The following is an 18,797-nucleotide window of genomic DNA, read 5'->3' as shown; positions in this document are numbered from 1 at the left end:
GTTAAATATGAGCTAATCTAAATAAAAATATAACAAGCTGCTAATGGTTGGCCTACTTGGCTTGCCAGATCTCAGGACCTCACTGTGTTTCCCAAATATATTGGTCGTGTTACCATATAAAATGTCAACTTCCCTCCTTTAAATTTTTGTAAACAGTGCCATCAAGGTAAAATGTTCGAAAACCCCTCATCTAATACTAAAGACATAGCACCTAGTCCTTTCTAACCTTTTCCCCTGGTCTTCCAGCCTCTCCGAGTTCTCCGGCTCGCCCCGGGACACCTGGAATACCCGGCTTTCCCGGCTCTCCAGCAGGCCCTGAAGGTCCTACTGGCCCACGTTCTCCAATGGCTCTTCCAGGAGGCCCAGGTGTTCCTATTGGACCTCTCTCTCCTTGTTCACCCTTTGGCCCTCTGTCCCCTGAATGGCCGCGTGCTCCCTAATGGCAAATAAGTAAAAATATCCAGTTGCTGCAATGCCAATTGTTTCTTTATAACTAACCAAACTGTACTTACATCTGCACCAGCTGGCCCTCTTAGACCAGTTTCACCCCGGTCTCCTTTTTCACCTCTCTCTGGCTTCACCACTGGAGCAGTCACAGTGGTGTCTTTCCTATCCACTATTGTCTTCAGGTCAGACACCTGTATCGACAGCGGAACAAAAGCTAGTGAGTGCAGTCGCTACAGGTGCTGGACTGTGAAATGATTTCAAGTAGTCCATTCCATTTCATTTCAGTAGCTTGAAAATTGCTTGTAATCAGTCTCTTTTGTGCAACTTTTCTGCTGTAGAGTTCAGAATCAATTTAGGTTATGGAGCGGTTTAAAAGCACATTTTAAGTTGTGTATTAGAGCTGACACTGTGAATAACACTATTTTGCTTTTAGCCTGATGTTCAAAATAGTCAAGAGTGGATTTGATCAAAGAAATGGGATATCAATGGTGAAGTTCAAAAAATGATGCATTTTGGTTCAAGTCCTGTATCATGTGAATCTTTTATTTTAACATTTTCTGTCTAACCTTTAAAACTCAGACATTTAATAGGATTTAAGAGCATTTAACACAAGTGGGATAATGAAAGGTTTTAAGCAAAAAAGCTATCAAATATACTTGTTTCACACACCTGAATTCCAAGGTTAGCCATGACCTTTATTACATCCTGGGAATTAAAACACAGAAACATATATTATAATACAGACACATAATAGACAAATTCAAATAAAGTTGTGAATATGTTACCACAGCAGTTCCCGGTTTTCCAGGTGCTCCGTCCTCTCCCGGGTCCCCCTACAGAGAAAGACAAGTGTCCATGCGTCACCACGAATAACACACTCATCAACATCGCATATCAAATGAGACAAAAATCTGAACTTACAGTGTCACCTTTAGGACCAGAAGGGCCTCTCTCACCCTGAAACAGGAAAGTTCAAATTAAAAGATGACTTAGGCCACCACTCATTAAAGTAAATAAGACAAATAAGGACCACTTACCCGAGCACCCACAGATCCGGGAATTCCCGGTACCCCCTAAAGACAGAAGAACCAGAATCATTCATTCATTCATTTTCCATAGCGTTTATCGTGACGAGGGTCAAGGGGTGCTGGAGCCTATCCCAGCCAACTATGGTCTGGAGATACCCCAAATGGGTTGCCAGCCATTTGCAGGGCACCAGAATCATGTGTTCACTTAACCCTGCACTCTCACTGTAGATATCCCATTGATGATTGCTTGATGTGTTATGTGAAAAAGTTAATGTCGTCACTTGATCGTTGCCTTTTAAGACATGAAATGACATCGCTCCATCATTTCAAACACTATGCGAGATACTCTTCCAATCAGGGAATGAATTCTTGAAATATAGCCAAAATGAGCTTTTGGGGGGGTCAAAATTAACTACGCTCAGTGACTTCTAATTAGTACAAGTGGATATTTGTGCTGTATTAACCCCCTGAAGCATTGTATTATAAGACAAAACGGAATGTGAGGTCAGAATGGCTTTTGATCACCAAATTTAAACGGTTTGCCCTTGAAAAAGTGAAAAGCCATGCATTTTTCATAAGGTACTCTGCAGGTGTTTCCTGAGATTGGGACAGCATAATATAACTCCCCCAGCTGTCTCCAGTGTGGAAGCAAAAGAACACGAGCAGATAAGCAAGCACATACAGAGACAGATTAGATAAAATACACATCACTGCGACTACATGTGGGAGGGCGATTCGGTTGGGGATAAGACGGCCACACGAGAGCTCAACACAGAGGAGAAAAACCCTCGCACCATATACAAGAAAAGAATAAGGCAACAGAGAACAATTGTTTAGCACATAATGACTGTCTACCCAGTAGTCCTTAGAGGTTCACATTATTCTCAGCACATCACACTGCAGTAACAGCAGTGGCATGTGTTAATCTGCTAAATACATTTGCAAAATGTTATTAAGAATATTGAAATGCAATTTCATCTCAACTCACAGATGTTCCTGGGGGTCCTTGAGGGCCTGGGATCGGCACTGCGTCCAATCCTTTGACGTACAAAACCTGATCGAGATGTGAAGTGTAGAGATAAGTGACTATGAAGTACTTCATTGATTTTGTATGCTAATATTGAGAAACAAGGTGGGAGGTCCTAAAAAGTCATCAATTCAGCAATTTGTTGGGTATCACAGCATTTCATGTTATTATCAAAGTATAAAATTATCATTGGAAATTATTTTAAAAAAATAATTATATGATTTTTGTTTTTCAATTATGTTTCTTGCCCCACCTGTCCAGGAGGACCTATGTTCCCAGGCTGTCCAGCAGGTCCCGTAAGACCAGGTGGGCCTGATGGACCACTAAGCCCACGATCTCCTTTTTGCCCATCACGGCCCTGCAAAAGAAAAGATTACACAACTAAGCCTCTCCTCAGGGATTTTTCCCCCCTCAGTCAATAGTTGAGTCTGAACTATAACATCAAATCAGGTGTCCAGTGCCAACCCTCCACTGATGTTTTACAGATCATTAATCGGAATTTGCACATGAAAACACAAGTTTGACATTTGGCAGTGCTCTGGATTTCTCTCAGATCTGTTTCTCTCTTACAGGATCATTTTGATCATTAGAATATAGAACGGGAGATAGATTAGTGGATTATGAGGCACGATCTAAAGTACGATGAACAAACCATAGTTGAGGCAGTAGGCTGGAGAGTTTGAGTTGAGGTGTTATACATTAAAGTGAAGTAAAGCGAAATCAATAAAAAGGAAGTGGTGGGAGGATGTCAGATACGAAGACACAATGAAAACTAAAGTGACAGAATAGACACTCGGGAAGATTGATGATGTAAGTGAGGTTTGGCAAAACTGACATCTCGACCAGCAGCTCCCACGTCTCCTCTGTCACCCTGCAGAATGAAAAAATAAAAAGAAAAAACATCACCATCCAGAGAACACATCATCAAGTATAATGTTCACACCTCCTATTAAAGTGAGGAGTTGCAAACTGACATGCCCTTTTTTGTGTTTGTTTTAAAATCGCATAGAATGGAAACAAACCTTTCGCCCATCTTCTCCAGGCAAACCATCTTCGCCCTGTGTAATCAAAACAAACAACATTACCGACTCTACAGGAGAAAACTGAATGATAGCCAGTTTTGCAGTTAGATCCCTGAGGTGATTTAATGGCACCACTTTACAGACTCATTCAGGAGAGACCTGATGTAGTCAAGCCTGAAATAAAAGTCTGTTGTTTCTGACCATTGAAAATAAGAGTATTCATACCTAAATCCTATTCTCTAACTATTCACATTTAACACAATGCAACCCACACATTCATTTGCAAGACAGAATCCTCATTATTACCATTTTTCCAGGAAGCCCAAGTTTACCATCTTCTCCTGCTTTACCCTGAAAAGTCACACAAAAACCAATTTTTGGTAAATAAATTTACATTGATTGTGTGTGAGGGTGTGTGTGTGTGTGTGTGTGTCTTGTACTTACTGGAATCCCTGGAGCACCTGCAGTTCCCGCAGGTCCTTGGGGACCCTGTTCACCTCGGAGTCCTGCTAAACCCTGGAGGCATTTTCAGCCGTGTTTTATTAATACAGGAGTTTTTACATACAATTTGTAATTATTAGTGATGTAAATCTGTAATTATGGATGTTAATGGCAATACATTAGATACAGTAATGTTTTTGCATTGATTCTATCAGTGTGTGTTGCTGGAAGAGTAATTATGAAAAGGCTGTTTTCATGTAACCATTCCCTATTAAAGATAATTCAGTAGGAGAGACTTTTATCCGGAATTTAAAAGTCTGTTAAGATTTCTACAGTGACATTGTTGTAAAACTGGGCCGAGTAACCTGGCTAAATATGTATATAATAGTATAATATCAACTTGAAAGTGATATATTCTATTCATGCATTTGATAAAATGTTTTAATAAACTCACATCTCTTCCAGGTTCACCGGATTTCCCAGGATCGCCCTTGAAAACAACAAGTACAAAAAATATATTAGCGATGCACATGTTCTACTTTAGCTCTTGCTCAACATACAGCATATTTGCTGGGTTTGGAGCTCCAGTACCCTCTGACCAGGTGGTCCTGCAGGACCTGGTTTACCATCCAGACCAGGACGACCATCCAATCCCGAGGCTCCTCTTTCTCCCTGATGACGCAAAAAAGTCAAAATCAGAGCCTGACGGTGCATTTTCGTAATTATTTGATATGTAGTATTAAACATTCCCTATGGCATATGATAGCATTTGCTATTTTCTATTTGTAGGCCCATGGTAGGATTAATTAACAATGTAATGTAATGATGACGGAATGGATAAGAAAATCTATAACTCCCCAAAGGTCTGAAACACCAAACAACCCGTGCAATATGATTACATAGTTGGACAACCTGACCATATCTTGAGGGATTATAGCAAACAGAGTAATGCTGGTAATTAAATCAAGTCAGCGAAAGCCTGAAGCTACCTCAACTGTTGTTAAATAAAATTGGATCAAACTAACATTTCCACAATCTCAGGTCATGATTACTGTACTAAAAAAACATGAAAATACTTTAAAACTGGGAATTAGCTTCACAATTTGTAGTTTCATGGTGTCATAAAGCTAATCATTAGTGTTAGATAGTCACATTTCAAACCTTTTCTCCAGGTGTTCCTCTTTCTCCGTTGTCACCCTGGAAAAAAAACATTGGGGTTGACAATGTAAGTGAATTACAAGTGCTGTATTTCTGTAAAAATGCAGTGATGGACAGCAAACTCACTCTAGAGCCTGTAAGCCCACGTTGTCCCTCCGGACCCTTCGAAGGGAAGAAACAAGTAGTCACAAAGGTTTATAAGTCATGCATAAAAATAAGGCAAGGGGTCAGTCAGTGTGCATACTGATGCATACAGCAACACTTATCAAGAATTTGTGGAAATATTTATAAACTGCAAGTAGGAGGCAGACTCACTCTTGGGCCTACAGCTCCAGGCATTCCAGTTCCACCTTTCTCGCCGTTGCTACCATTTGCTCCTGGGTTTCCTGTGTCACCCTAAAAAAACATCAAATAGTATCAACAATTAATTGGGAGATACAGTAAAGATTTGGTTTATGCTGCACAATGTGGTGGTGACGGCTTTCTAATAAAAAAAAACATGCAATGTGGGTCAGAGAACTCAGGATGAATTCCCTAATATTTTTTATGCACATTCCATCTCTGCATGAACAGATAGCAGCAGGTAAAGAATCTCCTGGGTCAAGATAAAAATCATTCTTCCAGTTTCATCCACTTCTATATTTTAGGATGGCTTCAAAGTGGTCATCAAGCATGACAGGCTAACCATTATATTGTAAATGATTATGACTGTCATCTTGGTCTACTCTAGATCAGAAAAATGTTAAAATCAACCATCCATCCATCCATTCACCAATTTATACCATTGGCCAAACAGAGCAGGGTCTATTGCCATTCAATGAAAAGGCAATGTAGCAACCAATCATTAAAAAAAAGCATGATTAAAATATTTTCATTCACTTACATAAAATGTGACCCAAGTGTGTTTTTTGTGCCAACACAGACCCCATTGTGCTTCTTTTACAACATCATAGATACTTATCTGACTGGATAATGATGTGCCGATCTAAAATTAGAGTGTGAAAATAAATAGAGTTTCTAATCATTTTACAAACCTTGTCTCCTCGCTGTCCTTTCATCTGGCCAACAATGTCCGCCTGTTGAGGAATAAACAAAAACCCCTTTAGTTCTTTCTTCAAAACATACAATATCATAACAGTACATTTTGTGAATATCAATTCCGTTTATTTACTTAGCCTTTTTTCCCCACCCCGTAATCTTCCAATGTGTCCCACTTACCACTTTCCCTGGCAGCCCCGGAGGTCCTTGAAGTCCCTTGAGGAAGAAAATGAAATTTGTAGTACATCACAATTCAACCACATGTTCTAGATTATGAATAATGACAAGAAAGTTTTTGATGATGAACCTGTATTCCCTTCTCTCCTCTCGGTCCAGCAACTCCAGGGCTACCCTGTGAAAAAATTAAGGATCAATAAAGATGTTAAAAGGTTGAGCTGACTCCTGTGGAAAGGCATGCCAGCATATTGGAAAACTGTCACTATGAAGCTGGATGAATGTGGGCCTCACGTTTCGCCCATCCTCTCCCGGGTCTCCTGTATCTCCCTTTTCTCCAAGCCGTCCTGGTGTACCCGCGAGTCCCTAGAGGGCCGATGCATTTGTAAAGATCTATTATTATAACAGTGTGAAACTCAAAATATTCTAAAATTATGAGTCAAAAAAAACACATCATACCCTCACTCCTCGTTCACCGGGCTTCCCTGGAAGTCCTGACTCTCCCTGGGGGATGATTGATAATTATCAAACACCAAAATATGATGGGAATGTCATGGATGTTTAATTGTAATTTTATTTCCTATGCAAGTAGACAGCAAGAGGCAAAAGTGTCTAATATACCAATAAAATACTGCATTTCAAATGTCTCTATCAATTCCAGCTATATAGCATAAGTGGCCCGATACCAAAAAAAAAACAATTGATGAGCAGTATAAAGAGAATCTGAGATCAAACTTACAGGAGTGCCTTCATCCCCTTTCTCTCCTCGTTCTCCCTGTAAAACAAGTGAGAACAATATTGACTTTTTGAAAATGAATATAACGGAAAATCCCTCAGGTACAAGAAGCCTATACAGTATAAACATCCTCTGAGTAAGATGATGAAGGAGGGAACGACACTAGCATTCAATAACAGACAATATTTGTAAAGAAAGGATTTATTTTTCAAAACAGGTGACTCCTTTCCCCAAGCTGATTTGCATTTACATTGCAATTCCCTTAGAAATTGTCTGTGGATGCTTTGAGCTGACACAATGAAAGCTATCCCGCTGACTACTACAACACAACATATGATAAATCCTGCATATGCTAATTTCCAACCTTTAGGTTGTGTTATTTGGATGGTTGCAGTTGAATAATCTGATAGGACACTTGGTAAATGCTAAGGATTTCCAGTTTGAAACAATGACACTTTTACAAGCCTTATCAAAGAACTGAAAAGTCACCTGTTTGCCAGGAAGACCAAGCTTCCCTGGCACTCCAGGTCGGCCATCTTCTCCTCTCTCTCCCGCCTCACCAGAGTCTCCCTAATGAGCAGTTTCAAAAGCAATTGAGCAAACAAATAAATACAAATAAGGCCCAAAAGCCAAATGAAAACAACAAAAGGTGACTCACCTTGGCACCGGGCCGACCACCAATACCTGAAGTTCCCTGAGGAGACAAAGAGCGAATGTTTTATGCAGTTTTTTTTAGTTTGGGGCACGACTGAAATACGGCACAGGGGAACTCAAGATGAATAATTGAACATATTGTCAGAAATATTTCACAGGCAGTGTTACCGTGATGCATGCAGAAGAGCTAGTAGATAAAACAGAAATCTTCAGAGTACTGTTATCATGAGGGCTGGCTTTTACTTACTGGCTCCCCTCGCTCCCCTTTCTGTCCACTCGTACCCAAGCCTGACCCTGGAGAACCCTTTCAAGGTTTGGGGAAAAAAAGGAAGTGTCATTACGATATTCCATTGGCTCTCGGGGCTTATTCTTTTAACCACAGGCATTAGAACTGAATGATTACTAACTTTCTCTCCTCTCTGTCCTTGGTCTCCCTTTGTTCCTCTAGGACCCTCAAATCCGGGCACACCCGGATCCCCCTGAAGAAGTGAAGTAAACGAGAGTTGTTGGTCTTTCCTGGTAAAATTAATGACTTTTGATGGACGTTATAACTTACCTGGTCACCTTTCTTTCCTTGGGGACCTTGAACCTGTGTAATTTTCATATACAGTGACGCCAAGGATTTATGTAACTACTGTTATTCCACTCATTATTTTGCAGACAACTCACACTTCGCCCTGGTTCCCCTCGAGCGCCTTCGTTTCCCTGAGAACACACAAGTTCTTAAATATTACTTATTGAATGGGATTATGAGACATACTGCAGTCAAATCACGTTCCAATTGACCTGACCCATCTCGTATGATTACTCCTAATTGAATCAGTCTCACCTTCTCCCCTGCTGCTCCGGGAGGCGCTGGGGAACCCTGCGGACAATTGAAAAAGACTTGGATATTAAACTCCCACTAAAAGTCAGGTTATGACATATGGTATATAGCGACCCCTTATTTACCCTCAAGCCCGGTGCTCCTGGGGCTCCTGCTTTTCCTGGATCCCCCTTAAAATAGAAGTCGAAAAAATTAATATAAAATGAAAAACTGAAATTAAACTATACTTAATAGGATTTCGCTTACCCTTGGTCCTGTTTCACCAGCTAGTCCTCGTTCTCCCTGCAAATAAACAAATGCAGAGTTGTTGCCAAAAGTTCAACAATTCCATACTTTCTACATGCAAAAAAAGGCAACAATTCTTTCAAGTTTGAACTGTCTTGAATATCATACTTCACTAAAATTTTAGGATGAAGTCCAGAGTATGACCAAAATCATTATCATACAAAATTATTAAATTCTAGTTGTTTTTGTCTGTTTTTTATGATGAATTCTGAAAACTAATTTTCTCATTGTAAATGTTTAAGCACAACAATATAGGTACTATATTTTCTGGACTAAAAACTGCAGTTTTTTTCATAATTTGTCTGGGCCTTTGATTTACACTTAAGTGAAACTTAGTACATGTCTTTTATTTTTCTCACCTTAAAAACAAAAAGCTTGTTATGTTGTGTTTTTCATACAATAGTTATTCAAGACTGTTAATATTACATTAAATGCAGCTTATTCTCTCTGTTGTTCCCCATTTTACATTTGTTCTTGGTTTCTGATGAATTAAAAAAAAACGTATCTCTAAAAGTAATTCCATATTACAGTCTTTAGTGTTTAATAGCCACTCAACTGTATAGACCGAGTGCATGCATAGTAAGCACTTGTTCAAACATGATTGGTTCATGCCCCCACTGCATCTCCACTTACCCGGTCTCCTTGTGATCCAGGCTCACCTGGCTGACCTCGATCACCCTATTAAAGCAAAGCAAAATCAAGGTCAGACTTCTGATTACATATTGCAACACATCTCATTTTTCATACCTTTATCGTACCTTACTGCCAATTTCTCCTGGGGGCCCACGAGGACCCTGAAGGACATAATAAGACTCTAAATGTGCGCAGGGACAGGCAATCGTCTACCAAGGGTGTTCACTTATGTTCCCAAAGATTAAATAGGTTCACCTAAAAAGAGCTATAGAATTACTTAAGTCTTCCTCTCCATGGGCTAAAAAAAACCCTCAATGTTTCCACATGAAACCAATACAAATTTTTTTTTTTTTGGGAGGTTGACCCACCCTGTCACCAGGATCACCCTGCCTGCCTGTTGTTCCTGGCAACCCAACAGCACTGTCACCCTGGAAAAAAGAAATCAATTAATTAGAGGAGGGCGTTTAATTAGGAAGACATGAGTCATCTTTTGAGAATTAACTCCTTGATTGATGACCTAGATGTGTGTATGGTTTGATCTATTTAAAAAGCTTGCAATATGACCTTGGGCTTTTCTTGACATCTTATTAACAGGACTGCTTATGTGGATGGTCTGGTGCTTTGTCAATATTGTAATGTAGTGCATGAAGGCAATAAATACAGTAAAGTGAACATGGAATGTACTTTCATGTAATACTTAAAAGGATATAAATGAAAGATGGAACATACTTTGAAATAACATTTTTTAGCAAATTTCTTTCCAGGTATCTCTTCAAAAGGCATTACCAACATTTTTTGAACTTACTGATACATGCAGGAAAACCGTTCGATACACTGGAATAACAGAAATGCATAAATGCCACCTAATTAGTAAATAAAATAATGAATTGATTGACTAAGTTTGCATGCATGCTGATTGTTAACTATTAGCAATGTACATTATTTTTGTTTAAATGTAATATATATAATATCATAAAATATCAATATTAGAGTGATGACATTTGAACTTAAATGTCTCAATGATGACATAGCTTGCATTTCCCTTAGTTCCGCCTGCACCTCAGTTACTTATGCTAGAAATCAACTTGCCTTTTCTCCTTTGGCCCCCTGTGATCCAGACAGCCCTCTAGGACCTTGCACTCCAGGTGGGCCTGGAGAACCCTGATTATAGAATGGCAATTAGTGAATGCAAAGTGCCAACACCCACATGCATGCAAAATTCATTTGCCAGCTAAGTGGCTCGGCACATTGCATAGTGATTGACTGTGCTTACTGGGGAACCTTTCACGCCAGGTTCGGTCACCCCGCTGCCGACTCCTGGAGGTCCCTAGGAGCACAGAGCGATAGGAGTTGTGAGTCATTATGCTTGCAGGTTTCGAAGGATATTTTTGCAAGCAGAAGACAAGATGGCAATGGGGTGGGTGGGTGACTCACCCTCTCTCCGGGGCTGCCCTTGTCCCCCTGCAGAGGTAAAACAAGAGAGAGAGACAATAAAGGTTAATTTTCATTCATTTTCTGTAACATGTATGGTCATGAGGAACACGGGGGTGCTGGAGCCTATCCAGGGTAACTATGAGCTGAATTGGTTGCCAACTAGTCGCAGTCGTGTTTAAGTTACACTAAATTGGATAATGTTTCACTAACTTGACTTTTACCCTAAAATTTGATATGACAATATAAGAATAACTAACCAAATCAACCCAAAAACAATTTATATAGCACGAAAAATGTTTTTCTTCAAATAAAAATATAATTTTAAGACTACTTACTGATTTTAATGTTGGATTGCTGAAGTTAGAACATATTTAGATGATTTCAAAAAGTACAACCTCTACATTATATAAATAAAAATGATATAGATTCAAATATACCAAGTCATTGTTTGTAATTCAGATGATAGCCTTATAAAGCATGAAGAGGGCCTGAAAAACCAGAAATATGGTGAATAAGCGCAATGTAGGAGGGTAAGATAACAAAGGTCTTAGCTAAAAAAATAAAAGCTGCTTTATCACCGAATATATACTGTTGCCAAGCATTTTGACAGAATGAGTTGAAGGGTTGGAAATGGTCGAAAAAGATGCCCCAGAAACAGAGATAATGACTCCCTTAAAATGAATGTCAGACAAAATTCACTCAAGAATCTGTGGGAGCAGCTGGCACAGCGGTTGGAATAACCTATACTCACCTATTTATCAACCAGAGTTGACATCTTTCCATACTGTAAAGGTACTAAAATATCATTTTAAAACATGGTGCTACTGTGCTTGTTTGCCCAGCAAACCCCTCTTATTTGAACCTCATATAAAATGAGTAGGCTGTTGTCAAGAAAAGGATAAAAGAAACCAGACCTAACAATTCAAATGACCTAAAGGCAACTATCAATTCAACCTGGGATTCCACTTTACCTACCCAGTGTCACAGAAGATAGCCTCCATGCCGCAGTGCATGCAAATGCATATTCATGCAAGTGGCCTGTCAAATTTCTTAGTGCAGGAAGATTTGAGAGGCCTGAGATTTGTTCCAAAATAGTCTTGTTGGATTAGTGTTAGGATCTATTTTTATCTTATAGTATTTTCTGAAACATTTTCCTCCTATTCTATTTATTGTTTTTAATTATACTTGTAGATAATGTCTGTGTAGTACTACGTGTTGTATTGTGGCTCACTGCTACCACCATGTGTGCTATTGTAAAACCACCTCGAGTTTTTCAGTCTGCACAACTGCCAAGCATTTACTGCATTTGCAAGGCAACCAATGGCCCTGAATACACCCCACTTTAACTTTCTAACAAATAATAAACCCCTTCTAACTTTTGTTTGTCTTTAAGGTTAAGAAAGGGACGTATAATTTTTAAATATAAACATAAAATAAGGAAAAACTGAAAAATTACTTGGCTGGTGCTATTTAAGAATAGTTTGTTTGTTAATTTCTGGAATTGCATATCAATTTTTTGTTTAAAAAGTTGATGCATGATGTCATAGTACAAAATTCCTGTGATGATCAGTTGGCTAAATACAATGAACTAAATATTGATTGAATCTGTTGACGGGTGTATTTGATGTGGCTAGTGTATTTTTAAGTATGTATACAAAACTGTCAGCAATGTATAAATCATAAAACATATGAGAGAAGGATGGAAAGGAGGAAAAGAACCTTGATGGAGACTCCTGGTGTTCCTGGTGTACCTGGGCGACCATCCTGCCCTGGTATCCCTGCTTGTCCCTGTATACCTTTGGCACCGTCATTCCCTGCACGACCAGGGGTTCCCTGAAATAGCATTTTTAAAATGTAATTTTGCTAGGGATTTTGCAACATCTTGACCATGAATATTATAAAATGTACAATTCTTACTCTATAACCCAAAGTGTCAATTAAGTTGTACAAAATTTAGTTCATATTCAATTATCTTATTTTGTTCTGATAAATATTCTGATCAACTGAGCACAAATCATGTTATAATTTGTATGATTTCTTTTTCTTACAGGTATTCCCGAGATGCCAGGTTCTCCCTTTCGTCCTGGAAAACCTCCTCCCGATGTGGATCCGGGCTCCCCCTGAAACATGCGAGTTTTATAGGGGCCATATCCCTTCTAGTTAAAGAGAGGGTCCATATTTTAATACAACTCACCCTTTCACCTCGATCCCCCTTTGGTCCTTGCGATCCTGTTACACCTTGTTCACCCTAAAATTAGAGAGAGAAAAAAGTTCTACAATCATGCATTGTTGTGCAAGTAGTAGAATGCATTTTTGAATGGAAGATAACATACTTGGCTTCCTCTGATACCTGGCAGACCTTGTGAACCCTAGTTAATGAGCAAAAATCAGCATCACTTTGAAATAAAATAGCATGAACTGAATTATAAGAACTCTGGTCTCTTTGCTTACTGGAAGTCCTGCATTTCCTTGGGAACCAGGCCGTCCTGGTAACCCTGGATTTCCATCACTACCGGGAAAACCCTAAAAAAAAAAATAAACATTGTTGCTAGATCAGCCAAGATGGTGTGTTGGTGGTTTTGACTTCTACTCACTCGCTCCCCCTTATCTCCTTTAACCCCCACCGAGGGCTCAACAGGAACAACAGGCCCTGGTAAACCTGGACGCCCTTCAGGTCCCCTTGGCCCTTCTCTTCCAGGGAAACCATCTCGACCCTGCACCATATACGGACATATGCATAAGGACAGGTATTGTGTGTTGCTGTGGTAAATAATTCCACTAACTCGGTACTGTGATGCCTGAACATACCAATTTAATACAATCTGTTTAAAGGAGTTTACATACTGAAGGTACACTTGCAATTAGCTGACATAAGAAAAATGACTTACAGGTTCACCCTTTCGTCCATTGATGGCCTCTCTGCCTCTCTCACCCTGAGAAATATAGTAAATAATATTACATAAACATATACAAAAAAGACATAATGAGATGCCTGACAAAAAGAAAAAGCAACACTGCACCTTCTCTCCAGGATAACCTTTCTCTCCCTATAAAAAGAAAAACAAAATAACATGAAGTCCAGACATGCAGAGCAAAAACTTGTAGGTTATGTGTGAATGCTCCACAACATTCTGTTTGTTTAATGCTTCATAATAGTAAGCAAGGTTTATTTTTGGAATTAAAGCTATAATGAAATGTCAAAACAAAAAAAGGGACTCACTCGTGGGCACTGAACAGTGCATTCTTGCGGGCCTGGGGTTTCCTAGGCATGTGTAAACAAGAATAAATGGACGGTGAGGTTATAAAAACACACAAGTTAGATAAATGAAAAGGAATCCTTACCCCTGGTATTCTGGCAATACCACACAGCAAGTCTGCCAGATCAGTATGGAGAGCTTCTAACTGAGAAGCATCACGCACAAACAGAAGGTTCTGGCTGCTCCCATCTGTCACAACCTGCCGCAGTTCTTCACTATCTGCCTGATCTACACCTACTGCCAACACGGTCACACCTGGAAGCCATCCGTCATAACACATGATTTTGATAAATGGGAGCTAATCATACAAGGAAAGTGAGCCTACATGCCCATTCTTTTTACCTAGTACAATCCATCAAATATGGAGAAATATATTTGTTGTACAGTCTTACCGGTTGTTCGGAGGTTGGAGGCTGCAAGTGCTAAGTTGTCCACAGACTTTTGGTCAGAAATTATGACAACTACCCCTGGAACCGTTGGTCTCCTTCCGGCGGATGTGGTCAGAAGATACTGTGTGGCAAAATTCATTGCCTGGCCTGCACCGACCGGAAAGTAAGTCACATTCCAATGATCGATAATCCAATAAATATTTGGATTTTTTTCAAATTATTATTAAAGTCTAAACACTGACCAATGTTGTTTCCTGGACTTTCATTAAAAGGTGTTGACTGAATTTCTTGAATCAGCGTGTCTAACCTGCTGTGACGATTGAGTGGGAACCATATTTGGGGTCTATAACCATAGGCAAGAACCCCAACCTGATAAACAGAAAAAAAGAAAATAAGAATATAAAGACATCTTAATCAGAAAATCAAGACAACACAACATTGTCCCAATGTGTGAAATCAATGGTTTTCTTTTTTATTTCCTTTTTTTTTGTACCTGTGAATCCCGCACTCCAATTGTGTTAAATGAACCCACTGCACTTGTGAGAAGAGAGCGCAAAGGTTCAGCTATGTTAATCCGATCAGTTGATGCTGGCACAAGAAAGACCACATCCAGACGTCCACCGAGACACACTGAGGACACACAAGTGTTCATAAATACTCAATTCTGAAGACACGGAAAGGTTAGGTCACTATTCTGGAGTTAAAAGACTGAACTGTGTATCTAGCTTCACATTTTACTCTTCTGCAGATAGTAAAAAGTCAAAATGGAGCATTGTTTTGGTTTAAGTACCTTTTGTGGTACAGGAATATCAATAAAACAAGACTATCTAAACAGCAATCATGTCATGCACTGTAGTATTAGTATATGACATTGTATTCTATGCATAGTAAAGATCAGGTTGATTTCAACGACTGGACGAATGTGATATAAAATGTTAATCAGCCTGGATGTTTTGGGGAACACAAAACCTCACAAGCATGACTTACAATATGTTCACAATTACGGGAATTTAGTGTGCAGGAATAGCCTTGGGTCCGGGCCACATCCTACTTTGCCAAGTCAAAAGACAAATAAATTAGTAGCACACGCTGCAGTCTGTTCTACTTAATTTCTACTACGGTAACCTTCACACTTTATTAACAATGAATAGATAATTAAAATAAAAAAGTAAAATGTATTTCTAGGTAATGAGTCTCTACAGAAATTAGTTTGTGGTTTTCTGTCAGACTCATAAGGTAACCAAATACTATTTGACAGCTCTAAAAATATATGTACAGTATGTTTTTTAAGTTTGTTTTTCTTATATAATGTAATTGTTGACAGTGATTGATGGTTCTGTTGCATGTTGGGCTGACTTTGATGCAGTCAGCATAATTTCATTTAATTGCAGTTACCACTCACTGGTGATAATGCCGGTGTGTTGTCTATCTCCTTGACTAACAATTTCAGCAGATATTATGTTATCTGCCTATTTTTCAACCCTCAACCCTGAACAGTACAGCAAATGGATAGATGGAGACAATGTATGCATGTATAGAGAACTGCAAAAGCTATATTAAGTAGTGCATTTGTAAAATGAAAGTTCTAACTAAGCCTTACCAGTGCGTTCAGTGGCAACACTCTCTCTTCCAACTCCCCTTTCAAATGTCGGCTGTATGGTAAAGCGATACTGATGACCCAAACGAAGCCCAGTAACTTGGTACGAGGTGGATGAATCAGGCAATGTCACCGATAATCCTGGGCCACGATCTAAGAAATGTTCAACTGAAGTCAGTGGACTACACAAGCAAATAGATGGGCTAATAGACTAAAACACTGATACCGAAAAAGACATTCTACCTGTTTCCTTTCTCCAGGTTAGAACATACCCTCTGACACCTGGTAATGGCTGCCAGCTCAGCCGCACGGAATCCCGAGTTACCTCTGCTACTCTTAAAGGTCTGGCCAGAAGGGAAGGTACACCAGCTTTGTGAGGAAAATGGAGAAAACTCATGAGGAAAGACGTGTCAAGAAGAAACCACAAGAAGCGATTCATTGGGCACTAAAGAATAGAACTTACGTGTAGTGACTCGGACAGAAACTGGCGTTCCTTCCCGGTTCTGAATTAAAGCCTTAACCATCACTTCATACTGGACTCCTGGATCTAGTCGGTCTAAATCCACAACAGTCACGTCTCCCCCCACCAGTTGACTCGTCTCATCGCCACCTACCACACCATACAATAAAATAGGCAAGTTACTTCAATATCAATCAACATTTTCAATTAATGAAAAAACTGTGGACTCGGGATGCATAAGACGAACCATCCGTTTTCTTCCATGACACCCGATAGGCTGTTGCTCCTCGTACGCCAACCCAAGATACTCTGACAACCTTTCCCGGGTTCTCCTGGACTTGAAGTGACGTCACAGAGTCAACAGTGACCCGATTTGGTTCTGTGAGGCGCACCACATAGTTTAGGCATTTCAAAAACCATGTCAGACTCCCAACAACAGTCATTCATTCATTTTCTAAATCAATTATCCCCACAAGGGACGCAGAGGGTGCTGTAGCGCATCCCAGCTGAATATGGGCACCAGGCACGGCCAGCCAATCGCAGGGCCCCAGGAGATGGACAACAATACATGCTCACACTCATACCTAACATACTATAATTCATTTGAATACCTGTTCTGACGTTGAGTGTCCCAGGAGTTCCTTCTCGTGAGCCACTTAGAGCAGACACAAAAACACGATACGGAGTATCTGCCTGAAGTCCGTCCATGAAGAAAGAAGACACATCAGCAGCCACATTCTGGATTGTTTCAACTCCTGCATTAGATCACATCCATTATAAGAACATTTGGATTTTTTCTCAGAATGCTATGTGTTCTCAACAGGGCTCTTACCATCTTCATCATTTCGCCATCTGATCTTGTAGCCAGTTGCCCTTTGAGATGGAACCCACTCTATGCCGAGTCCCTGAGGTGTGGTTTCGACTACACGAAGGCCATTAACTCCTCCACTGTGTGGGTTGGTCCGTGTGGAGAGCGTTACCGCCTCTCCAACACGGTCATTGACCATGGCCGCCACACCAAATACAAGTGCCTCATCGGGTTGCAGGCCTTCTATCGAATAGACGGACACTTCTGCTCCAACATCTCGAGACTGCTCACTACCTGTTGCACAAAACAACAGAGGGGTTAATAGTTAAACATATAGGAATACTATTCTTAGTATGTTGTCATGTGAAACAACAATCCACACCAACAAATGTATACTGCTCTATTTAAGCAGCGTCAATGATATTACATCATACTTACTATAGCCTTGTCTCCAGGTAATTCTGTAACCTGTTGCTCTATTAACACCTGTCCAGGCGATGCGAATTCTCCGGCTGTTTGTATGTATCAATCTGAGGTTCGACACTCTTCCAATGCCTTGCTCTGGGGAAAAAAATACACATCAGACAAAAAAAAAATCTGTGGGAAGGTATTTTAAAGTCCCCTTTAAGAAAAGTGAGAGTATACATAACAAAAAGGTATGTAAGAGGGAGAAAAATTATGAAGAGACAGAAGGTATGTATATCATTTAATGACCCACCTGGTCTTACAAAGATGCTGACTGGCTCGCCTTCATTATTTCCTGCCAGCGGTGTGACACTTATATCATAGGAGACCCCAACTATCAGGTCTTGGAGATCAACAGCAGTCTGGTTCCCAGGGATAGTCACTATTTTTCGTATTGCCACTGATATTGAAAAAAAATAGTTGTAGATGTCACAAACACATGAGCCACACACTGAGAAGCTGTAATCCACAAACCAAATCAGTGTACCTTCAGGGCTTTGGACAATGACACGGTACTGTAATGCCCCAGCTACACCAGTCCAGCCAAGTCTGACTGTACCGTCCAAAGATTCCAAAACTCTCAGGTTGGACACCCTCTCCAATTGTCGCACTGCAATTCCAGCAATAGACCAACATACAACTCTTATAATAATAGTCAGCTAGTTTGACTTCATTTCAAAGTTGACTAAATGGCTGACCTCTGGATGTGGTGGAGAGCGGGGTGGCCTCCTCACGACCCTCAAAGAGTGTGTACAGGGTAATAAGGTATTCTGTGTTGGGTTGAAGCCCAGTTAACTCGTATTTGCTGGTGCTCCTTGGTAAAGACAAGGTCTGGGCACGCCCACCTATAGAGATATAAAAAGATATTGGAATGCACATGCAATCATAATAAGTCATGGAACAGTAACGTGCAAATGA

At 40.0% G+C, this 18,797-nt stretch overlaps 1 protein-coding gene across 1 annotated transcript in view; it reads right to left on the bottom strand.

Moving 5' to 3' along the window:
- col7a1 (collagen, type VII, alpha 1) overlaps positions 1–18,797 on the bottom strand; it is a 44,258-nt gene that overhangs the window by 20,158 nt on the left and 5,303 nt on the right. Inside the window, exons 13-73 of the mRNA XM_077725541.1 lie at positions 18,578–18,724; positions 18,367–18,489; positions 18,133–18,279; positions 17,853–17,975; positions 17,439–17,708; positions 17,218–17,361; positions 16,854–16,985; positions 16,610–16,756; positions 16,390–16,515; positions 16,150–16,299; positions 15,043–15,179; positions 14,792–14,918; positions 14,553–14,696; positions 14,246–14,415; positions 14,124–14,165; positions 13,924–13,950; positions 13,792–13,836; positions 13,498–13,617; positions 13,355–13,426; positions 13,237–13,272; positions 13,098–13,151; positions 12,952–13,023; positions 12,623–12,736; positions 10,904–10,930; positions 10,743–10,796; positions 10,559–10,630; positions 9,838–9,897; positions 9,595–9,630; positions 9,470–9,514; positions 8,798–8,833; positions 8,677–8,721; positions 8,555–8,590; positions 8,395–8,430; positions 8,282–8,314; positions 8,133–8,204; positions 7,973–8,029; positions 7,730–7,765; positions 7,561–7,641; positions 7,075–7,110; positions 6,795–6,839; positions 6,630–6,701; positions 6,469–6,513; positions 6,342–6,377; positions 6,158–6,199; positions 5,439–5,519; positions 5,250–5,285; positions 5,127–5,162; positions 4,557–4,637; positions 4,420–4,455; positions 3,969–4,040; positions 3,831–3,875; positions 3,525–3,560; positions 3,338–3,373; positions 2,756–2,860; positions 2,464–2,529; positions 1,485–1,520; positions 1,369–1,404; positions 1,233–1,280; positions 1,117–1,152; positions 513–638; positions 227–436 (exon numbers count right to left, since the gene is read on the bottom strand). Coding sequence (XP_077581667.1) covers positions 227–436; positions 513–638; positions 1,117–1,152; positions 1,233–1,280; positions 1,369–1,404; positions 1,485–1,520; positions 2,464–2,529; positions 2,756–2,860; positions 3,338–3,373; positions 3,525–3,560; positions 3,831–3,875; positions 3,969–4,040; positions 4,420–4,455; positions 4,557–4,637; positions 5,127–5,162; positions 5,250–5,285; positions 5,439–5,519; positions 6,158–6,199; positions 6,342–6,377; positions 6,469–6,513; positions 6,630–6,701; positions 6,795–6,839; positions 7,075–7,110; positions 7,561–7,641; positions 7,730–7,765; positions 7,973–8,029; positions 8,133–8,204; positions 8,282–8,314; positions 8,395–8,430; positions 8,555–8,590; positions 8,677–8,721; positions 8,798–8,833; positions 9,470–9,514; positions 9,595–9,630; positions 9,838–9,897; positions 10,559–10,630; positions 10,743–10,796; positions 10,904–10,930; positions 12,623–12,736; positions 12,952–13,023; positions 13,098–13,151; positions 13,237–13,272; positions 13,355–13,426; positions 13,498–13,617; positions 13,792–13,836; positions 13,924–13,950; positions 14,124–14,165; positions 14,246–14,415; positions 14,553–14,696; positions 14,792–14,918; positions 15,043–15,179; positions 16,150–16,299; positions 16,390–16,515; positions 16,610–16,756; positions 16,854–16,985; positions 17,218–17,361; positions 17,439–17,708; positions 17,853–17,975; positions 18,133–18,279; positions 18,367–18,489; positions 18,578–18,724 — 4,793 coding nt within the window. The remainder of the gene's footprint in view (positions 1–226; positions 437–512; positions 639–1,116; positions 1,153–1,232; positions 1,281–1,368; positions 1,405–1,484; positions 1,521–2,463; positions 2,530–2,755; positions 2,861–3,337; positions 3,374–3,524; positions 3,561–3,830; positions 3,876–3,968; positions 4,041–4,419; positions 4,456–4,556; positions 4,638–5,126; positions 5,163–5,249; positions 5,286–5,438; positions 5,520–6,157; positions 6,200–6,341; positions 6,378–6,468; positions 6,514–6,629; positions 6,702–6,794; positions 6,840–7,074; positions 7,111–7,560; positions 7,642–7,729; positions 7,766–7,972; positions 8,030–8,132; positions 8,205–8,281; positions 8,315–8,394; positions 8,431–8,554; positions 8,591–8,676; positions 8,722–8,797; positions 8,834–9,469; positions 9,515–9,594; positions 9,631–9,837; positions 9,898–10,558; positions 10,631–10,742; positions 10,797–10,903; positions 10,931–12,622; positions 12,737–12,951; positions 13,024–13,097; positions 13,152–13,236; positions 13,273–13,354; positions 13,427–13,497; positions 13,618–13,791; positions 13,837–13,923; positions 13,951–14,123; positions 14,166–14,245; positions 14,416–14,552; positions 14,697–14,791; positions 14,919–15,042; positions 15,180–16,149; positions 16,300–16,389; positions 16,516–16,609; positions 16,757–16,853; positions 16,986–17,217; positions 17,362–17,438; positions 17,709–17,852; positions 17,976–18,132; positions 18,280–18,366; positions 18,490–18,577; positions 18,725–18,797) is intronic.

Source organism: Stigmatopora nigra, chromosome 10 (assembly GCF_051989575.1).
Source record: "Stigmatopora nigra isolate UIUO_SnigA chromosome 10, RoL_Snig_1.1, whole genome shotgun sequence".
NCBI classification, from domain to species: Eukaryota; Metazoa; Chordata; class Actinopteri; order Syngnathiformes; family Syngnathidae; genus Stigmatopora; species Stigmatopora nigra.
The sequence above is the reverse complement of the archived record's forward strand: the minus strand, read 5'-3'. Positions and strand labels throughout refer to the sequence as shown.